At 33.9% G+C, this 9,374-nt stretch overlaps 1 protein-coding gene across 1 annotated transcript in view; it reads left to right on the top strand.

The window, feature by feature from the left end:
• LOC119509478 (MDM2 binding protein) overlaps positions 1 to 8,948 on the top strand; it is a 116,740-nt gene extending 107,792 nt beyond the window's left edge. The window contains 5 exon segments of the mRNA XM_037803522.1: positions 2,249 to 2,515; positions 4,023 to 4,272; positions 4,801 to 4,914; positions 8,003 to 8,068; positions 8,620 to 8,948. Of these exon segments, the coding sequence (XP_037659450.1) occupies positions 2,249 to 2,515; positions 4,023 to 4,272; positions 4,801 to 4,914; positions 8,003 to 8,068; positions 8,620 to 8,658 (736 nt within the window). The 3' untranslated portion in view covers positions 8,659 to 8,948.
• Positions 8,949 to 9,374: the final 426 nt, after the last annotated feature.

The raw sequence follows: 9,374 nt of genomic DNA on the forward strand, positions 1-9,374 counted from the left end.
CATCTCTTGTACTACCTTTTATTTCCATAGAATCTGCCAGCTGATTTTTCAAACTTTAGATTTCTACTTTATGTTTGCCCAGTGTTCTTTTTATACCCTTCATCTCTTTTGCTATATCTTCCCTGAACTCATTGATTTGGTTTTTTATTTGATTTAGCACATTTCTTTGAAAATCTTTAATTTAGTATATCAGTAAAATGAAACAATATCTCAACTGTATCTCAATTAAGCTGTAAGTTTGTTCCTTTGACTGGGCCATATCTTTGTTTTTCCTAGTGTAGTTTATTGTTTTCTGTTGTCTAGGCATCTGGTTTCCTTGCTTACCTCAAATTTTCCCAGACTGGAACGAGTTCAGATCTCAGAATGGGGTTATATTCAGTTTCAAGTCTCCCTGCAGGTGTGTCTTAGAGATTGACAGACTTTTCTGTGAGGTCTCTAGCTACTGTGCTTTTCCTAACCTCCCAGCAGGTGGCACCTGTCAGCCTGTCTCTCCCCACTGGTGTAAGGATATGTAGCCCCTTTAGTTTCTGTTTTTGCTGTTTTCTCCCAGGCTCTGGAGTCTGAGTTCTGAAGGGAAGGGGGCAGTAGAGGTGGTCCCCACCTCCTTCCTCTTAGGGAAGATACACCCCCTAGGGAATTATCTTTTGCATTTGAATTGTTCTTTGTCCCTCTGATTCTGTTATCTCCACCGCCGTCTGGGTCAGAGCTCTAGGAATTGAAAATGGCTGAGGCTCTCTCCACTGGGCCACTCAGGTTGAGAGAGAGAAAAAGGGAAAGAAAGTCCCCTTTCAGAGCCAGTCCACAGCCCCCAGTTTCGCCCATCAGTCAGAGAGAACACCTGGTCTTCTGGGCTCCCTTTCCCAGGACACAGGAGTTTTCTGGCTCTTTAAGGTCGGTCGTCACTAAAAGCCTCTGTCTGCTTGTTGGGGGTTTGTCTATGTTTGTACCTTGTATTCAGCAGTCCACATTTGTTAGTTGAGATCCCATTTGGAGCTGGGCTGAGCTATATTTGCTTGCACCCAACAGGGACTGCTGGTTTCTCCCACAGTGAGGTTTTGTAGTTCAGCCTGCTATGGGGCTCCCGGCATAGGTCCACAGTTTTTACTTACAGATTTTATGCTGCGATCTCAGCCATTCCACTGAATCCAGGTTGGTGTACGATGTGTGGACAGTCACAGTTGTCCCCCAGCAGTTATTCCAGATTATTTACTAGTTGTTCCTGGTTGTTTGTTAGTTGCTCTAGGGGACTAACTAAATTCCACTCCACTCTGTGCCGCCATCTTGCCCCTCCTTCTACTCTGTTGTGTTTTTAAATAATACATTTAAGTTTCTACTTCCTATTTTATCAGCTATAAGCAATATTTCTCTTATTTTGTTTGATGAGAATTTAGGGCTTCCTAGCCTATTAGTGGAACCTAATTAAGATACTTAAGTATTTTTTGTATAACTTGAATCTGAAAGTTGAAACCAGCAAACTGTTTATATTATGATTAGAAATATTGTTCTTTTCTGAGGAAATATACTAATGTTAACATTTTCTGTGCTATAAGACCACAATATTGACCCCCATGCCACATGTTTCTCTTCCTTTGGCCCTCAAAATTCATTGAAGTACTGATTTGCATGGATTAGGCTATAATATTCCATTTTAACAGATGACTGAAGTATCTATCATATAATCATACTTTAGATTACTTTTCCCCAAATACTGTAATTTAGTTTTGTTCATTCTGAGATTCACCTGTCTACTTCTTTTTCTCCTGTTGTTTTTATTTTACTATAGAAAAATCTTAAGGTACATATAGATTTGGAGAATTTGTAAGAGATATATTCTTCATGATCATTTACCAAAATATTAAATTAAGACTGATTTGGACATTGTTTCCTGGTGGGCCTAAATATCCATAGAGCTTTATTTATCAATATATACACTTACGCTTTTATGAAAACCTGCCTTATTTTATAAAGGAATAGTTCTGTTCTCTGCTGCCTGTCTGTTCCCATAAACAAACAAATCTGTGACTCAGTTTTCCTTTACTGTATATTTATGCTCCTGTAGCTGGGGACATTGAGGCCCAACTTGTGAGAGAAATAGGCCATTCACTCAACCTTCTAACAATTATTAGGAACCGAAGTAAGAATTTTTAAAACCTTTCCTTAAAATTAAATGTTTTATTACTTTATAATTGACAGGGAAGTCTTTGCTCTTGTGGAGTCTTTGATTTTAATGATCTTTCCCTCATTTTAGATATTGCTTGGATGACCGAAATGCTTTAGAAAGAGATGGAGGATTTTCTGAACTTCAATCTCGTCTTATTCGTTATGAAACTCAAACTACCTGCACCAGAGAAGGTTTTCCAATACCTACTGTGTTGAGCCCTCTTCCATCTCCTGCAGTTTTGTCAGAGCCTGGAAGTGTCCCTGATGGAGAAGCTTTACAGTGTGAACTCCGAACTGAAGTATCCCAATTTAAAAGGAGATCAAAAGACCAGAATTGCCTGTATCCCAAAAAAAGGTGATGTAATAAATGTACAAAAATAGTATCTTGACAGAAGGTATTTTAGTTTCTAGGGTTACTTTTTTTTTCATATTGGTATTACATATTTTCCTGTTGCTTTCTGGATAGATTTTAGACAGTTTAATTCCTTCATACCAGGAGTTTTGTTTTTATTGTCAGAGGTTGATGATTTTGCTTTTAAGTGATAAAAAGAAATGACTTAATACACACAATTTCTTTCTTTATGTGCTAATACACAGTCCATTAGCACAATGCATTGCAAAGTTTTTAAGCTATGAAACGATGGAAATCTTACCAAGAGATTAAGCAGCTGAGCTGTTCTGTTGAAGAAGGTGTTTGGGAATAAGCTTTTTCCTTTCATTGCTTCCTTCCCTCTCCCTCACTGCTTGCCCCCTGTGTTGGCTCCTTTAGGAGTTTCATGAGACACCATTTTAAAACCACTTGTTACATATAAAATATAGCTTTAAAGCCTTCATATTAATGCACTATATGAAACCTTTCTAGATGCTTTTTTTGCTAGCTAAATAAAATGTTTGAATATTTGATCAGAAATTAGCAGTTTGTGAAATAAGCACTCCTCATTTCCATTGAATTTATATTTTTAGAACCTTTTTCAAATTTAGGTCCTTGGCATCTTAAAGGAAGGCCTAAATTCTTATTGTATTACTTTAAACTTTGAAAAGTATGAAACGCATGAAAATGAAACTTACAAATCTTTTTTCAAACAGTTAAAAATATTAGAATACTATTTCCCTGATATGGAAAAAACAAATTATTTTCACAAGGACTTTATAAATTCATGGTACTTTTTATATCTGATAAAGCCAAAAAGCAAATCCAGTAACATTTGGAATATTGTGTTTTGTAACTATTCCTTATTTCTGACCTGTGACTAATAAAAAATAAAAATGTTCTAGAAAGAAAGTACACTGTGGCCTGTAGGTTAGCAGAATTGAAGACTGTAAGACCCTACCTTGTAAGTGGAAAAATGTGGATCTTGACAGAAGCAAATATGGATATTTTAGAAAGGTTGAAACAAGAACTAGTTTTGTAGTATTATTTCTATATGTTTTAGTTACATTACTTATTTTGCACAGGTAGAATAAGACACAGTTTGTGGTTTCTTTGTTAGACTTATCTTAATGGAAGAGTAGAAATACTTAACAGGGAATGAGTATTGAATCTATAAATAGTACCACCTTGCCTGCATAGCAGATTTATGTAAATAAGGGAAGGTTACTAATATTGTTTTGCATTCCTTATATTAGCTGAAGTTCTAGTTTGCCAGTCATTGTTTTCTACATTGTAGTCACTCATTTGAAGCACTAAAGGAGCAACATTATAATGGATTAATTGCTTAATGTGTTAAAAGTGATAGTTGTAAGAAATTTTGTTTGCTTTCCTTGGATTTATGTTTGAATGGATATAATTGTAATATTTAGGACAGAAAATAGGCTTTTTTGATTCACTTAATCTGTGTTCTTGATTTGCTTTTCCACAATAGACTTGTCAAGTCTGAAAGTTCAGATTCTCTTCTTTCTCAACCAAGTGGCAATAGTAATCATCATCATCATGTAGTGACATCCAGAAGACCCCAGAAAGAATGGTCGTTATCTATGGCTTTTCCATCTGTTCCAGTTCTTAGCTGTGAAACTCCAAAAGTCACTACAAAGTCCATTTCAGGTCAAACAAATGTGCAAGAATCAAAAAGATCAAGGCAAATTAAGGAATCAAGGTCACAGAAACACACACGGGTAAAGATTTATTTCCCATCTTTCTTAGTTCTACATGAGAAAAAATCCCCTTAGATTCCTTTAAAATATATGTCTTAAAATGTTATGACTGAAATGAAAGGATCTCTGGGTTTACTTTAAAATAATCCATTGAGAGAAGGATGGTGGGTAAGTGGGTATAGGTATAAATAAAACAAAACTAGCCATGAATTGATCATTGTTGACTCTGGTTGATGGGTTTACAGAGGTGGGGATTTGTTGTCAAATACTCTCTCTACATTTTTATGTTTGAAATTTTCCATAATATAAAACACTTACCTATTTATTTCTATTCGGAGCTCATGATTTGATTTCCTTGCTTATGATTCCTCAGTCATTTCCTGCTACCAGATTTTATCCTATGGCATGTATGATTGTGTAAATATTACAGATATCTTCCCAGTTGTTTTATGTTAAGTGATTGTGAAATTCACAGGATTGAACTCTAAAGTTGAAATATGTTTGCGCCTTTTCTGAGAAATATTAGTCATATATTTTATCCTATTCAAGATACTGACAGAAGTAGTTACTGAAACCCTGAAGAAACACAGTATTACTGAGGCTCATGAATGTTTTACTGCGTGCAGCCAGCGTCTCTTTGAAATCTCTAAGTTCTATCTAAAGGTACAGTGTCTTCTCTACTAATGCTAAAAGTTAGTTCATGTTCTAATGTTTCAGTGCTAATAGCCTATAACTTGTCAGATTTTTTTAAAATTGGAGATGGAAAAATTGAAGCCAAAATATTTTTAATTTTTTATTTATTTGATTTTTGTCCTCATTACATGGAAAACTACATATTAACTTGTATTCTCAACATTTCCCCTAACAAACCTTTGATTTTACGGTTGATGATAAGCTTCAAAACATGTTTAATTAGTAATTTCATAATATAGTGAAAGGAGAATTACAAGGAGTCCTGTTTCTAATTTTTGGATCCATTATCAGCCTATTGTGAGACATAGGGCAGGTCAGCCACTCAGATGACATTTTTCTAAAACTTAGATGGTTTTATGTTATCCAGTGTTAAAAGTTTCTGGTTTTAATCAGGTATATGTGGATTTTGGTTGAAGTGGCAGATTGACCATATGCATTCAATACCCTTTCATTTGAAAATACCTCTGGAAAGACAGTATTAACCATAAAAAGCAAAGTGAAAAGACAAGAAGAAAACTATAGAAAGGTTTTTAGTACATTGTTGAACAACAGAAAGCCCCTGGGAGAGTAGCATAACAGATTGAAAGAAGTTATGATCTAAGTACCTGCCTAGTAGAATACTAATGAGAATCATGCTAATTTAGCCATTACAATCTCTGAGAGGCTCAGGATCTGAAGATACTATGTTATCATGGAAAGCAGGGGCAAGATGCCCAAGAGGAAAATAGGTGGGTTAAATAAAGATCTACAAAGTGAACAGGGAAATTTTCAGTTTCCTCCCGTGTCCTTCTCCTACATTATCAACTACAAGATGTATTACACATGCTGTTCCCTACCTCCACTTTTGTGACATTGTAGGAAATAGTCTCCAGAGAAAGAAGAATTAGGGGCCCCAGTGAAAACAGCCAACTTATCACCTACCTTAAAGCCCCAAGTGAAAAAGCCCTACAAAGAGAGCTTTCAATAGGATTTTTAGTATCTTACTTTTTAAAAAGAATGGGCAGTCTGGATTAGCAGACTTTTGAAGAAGATTTTAACATAAAGGAAAAAAGAATACCAAAACATAAAGGAATAAATGGAATTTCAAAGGGCCAGAAGGCTGAAGAAAATTTCATGAAAACGGTAATTCTTTCAGAAAGAAGATAATTGCATTCATAAAACTAGGACAGGATGATGTTTTTTAAAAAAGTATGTAGAACTTGAAAGAGCTCTTTGAAAATAAAATTATGATAAAAGTAATTCAATAGACTGAAGCTGAGATGAAGAAATTTCCAGAAATTAAAACCAAATGACAAAAACATTGAAAACAGAACAAGAAAATGGGAGGATGACTCCAGAAGATCTATGCTAATAGAATATGATAATGAAAATATGTTAATAATAGGAGTTTCAAAAATAATAGAAAATTATAAAAAAAAATATAACAGACCATTTCCAGAACTGAAAGACAAACGCCTCTTGCTGCAAAGGGCATGTTGATTTCCCAGGTCGGTGAATAAAAATTCCACAAAAAGCTATGTGATTGTGGAATTTCACACCCTTTGGAATAGTCAGAACATTTCCTAAAAGATTCCAAGAAGAGAAAGTAGTTTGCATACAAAAGATCAGGAATCAGAATGGCATTGGACTTTTCCACAGTAACAATGGGCACCGCAAGACCATAGAAAAGTATCTTCAAATTCTGAGGGGAAGTGATTTATCTGGTATTCAGTATAGAATTCTATCAGATATGAGGATTCAATAAAGATACTTTCAAATGTGGGAGGACTAAAAAATTTTGTTTCATGTGTCTTTGTGAGGAAGCTGCTAGAATATGAAGTTCAGGAGAACAAAGCACTGAATCAAGAAATGAAACAGAAACTGATGTACAATGGGGAAGACAAGTCCTAACAGAATAGGCCTAGGGAGCCACTAGACTGAATTAGAGCAGGCAATGAAAGAGAAATCTCCAGGTTAAAAAAATAATTAAAAAAACAACAACCAAAAAACCTGAACTCAGAGATTATCCAGTATACTTGAGTAGTTTGAAAAAAAATTTGCTGTACATTTAACTAATCTATTGCAGCATTTGGGGGTGGAGGGTGGGTAGAAAAACATATATGGAAAATTAAGCAAATGAAAATAATAAACAGGTAGTTATTAACTATAGGATAATTAGAGAAAAGGGAAACTATAACCATAATACAATTATAAGGTCAAGATTGAACAGTATTTTCCGAGATATAATAATACAAACACTGAGCATTTACTAATCAGAAATTGTGGAGCAACTGTTACTGAGAGGAAAAAAAGGTAGGTAGCCTATGAAACTTGTATACTTAGCCATTATAACTGATACTTGCAGTGACTGTCTAAAATTCTTAAATCAGTAAGTAGCAGTATGAGCATATTATTTAGAAACATGAAAGTATACATAAGAGAAATAATTAAAAGAATAGAAAGTGGCTGCCTCTATGGAACATAACTTGGGAGTGTAGCAGGAGACTGCTTTTCTTTAATTAAGCGTTTTAATACATTTAAGTCAGAGCTTTTAAATACAATTAGGTTTTTTTTTTTTTAACTTTAACATCTAATTTTACAGATCTAAATATTAATTTTTTATAAGTCAGAGACTTCATTTTTTTTTTCCTTTGGTCATCCTCTGTAGTGGAGTGAAACAACTAAAAAGAGAAAAAAAAGATGTTTCATCTGAAAAATAAATACAAACTATATATTCATTTCCTAAATAATGAAGCATTGGTGGATACCCAGAGTCCAGGATAGAGCTTAGATTAGGTCAGTGCTATTGTGAAAATGAGATGAGAGCTGTATGGGTTTTTGTATAAGATAGATTGGGGAGGGGAGGGGGGGGAAGAAGGGAGGGAGACAGACGTATTTGGGTTAGAATATTTTGATATTTCAGGATGGCTGTAAGTTATAAACTCTCATTTTTTGTAGTATTTCTGTAATCATGTTGGTAGTTGTAGGGTAACAGGATAATCCCAAGTTTATTTAATAATGAGTTATTCTGTGTAATTTAATGTGCAAAATGTAAAATGTTATATTTTGTTATGTTCAGGATCTTAAAACTTCAAGGGGTCTATTTGAGGAAATGAAGAAAACTGCAAACAGCAATGTTATACAGGTAAATGAGTTACTCCCAAGAGACTACGTTAAATTAAACTGATATTTTGTTTCAGGGCAGCTATGATGATGTAAATGCAGTAAGACTTACATGAGTGGTGTTATCAACTCTGTCCGTAATGAAAACTCTTTGGTTTAAGATATTTATAGTAATCTTAATCTTGCTGTGTTAGCCAAAGAGTTTCTAAAATAATGTTAAAAAGAAAAGTAAATAGTCCAAAGGGCTAGAAAAATAAATCATTTTGATTAGCTTTTCTCAAAGTTTAGTTTATTTTTTTCCAGTGACCCTTTCTACACATTTACAAATAAAGGTGGGAAAATGAAGCAGAATCTTCATTTTGTCCAGGGAAAACTTCATTTTGTGCAGTGGAAGTCCAGCAGAGTGTTCTTAGGTTAGGAAATAAAGTGTATCTTTAAGAAGAAGATTTGGGCATGTTATTATTTATTTTTAAATTTCTATTATGTTCTTTTGAAGTTTTAACAATGTATTTTTCTACTACTTGTGTTTTCAATAGAATTGCACCAAAATCATATTTCTTTTTCTCCCTCCAGGTGATTGAATGGGTATTAGAAAAGACAAGCAAGAAATGACCCAGAATCATTCTTTTTGGACAATAATAAGTTGGGTAGAAATATTATTTACTGCTTCCTTCCTTAGTTTGAAAATTATAAACAAACTGTAAGCATTACTCAAAGCATAGATGTTAAATTTCTGAAGAATTTCATAAATATCCTATATTTAATATAGATTTGGGGATACCCAGTTAATGTATTTTTAATTGTATTCTTATTTTATAAGTCTCACTGTATTTTAATTTTAAAGCAAATATTTTTATATTTGTTTTTATTTTCCTTTTTGGTATTTAATTATAATAAATAGAAAAAATTATTTCTTTACTTCTTGGGTGAAATGTTTTTGCTGTTAGGCCTACTTAAATTTCTGAGTCTCATGAGAGACATTTCCCATGTGTTCCAGTGGCATAGTTTACTGGACTGCTCCCAATTTAGAAACTGTTAATAAAAAAATTCACACAAGTAGCCATCTTCCCTTCTGCCCTAGAGCCCCTACTATTGGAGCTCTTCATGTTTATTAAAAATTAGTTCCACTATCTAAAAGTAACCACTGTTAATATTTTTAAAAATATACATCTAATTATTTTTAAAATATTTGCAAAATTGGGGTCACACTCTACATATGTGTGAGTATCTTTGTGTGTGGGTGTGTATAGTACCTGTGTGTGGGGGTAGATATATACTTATTTATAGACTGACTGCTTTTAACTTAATAATATGTCATATGTCATTAT

This window comes from Choloepus didactylus, chromosome 14 (genome assembly GCF_015220235.1).
Source record: "Choloepus didactylus isolate mChoDid1 chromosome 14, mChoDid1.pri, whole genome shotgun sequence".
Classification (NCBI taxonomy): Eukaryota; Metazoa; Chordata; class Mammalia; order Pilosa; family Megalonychidae; genus Choloepus; species Choloepus didactylus.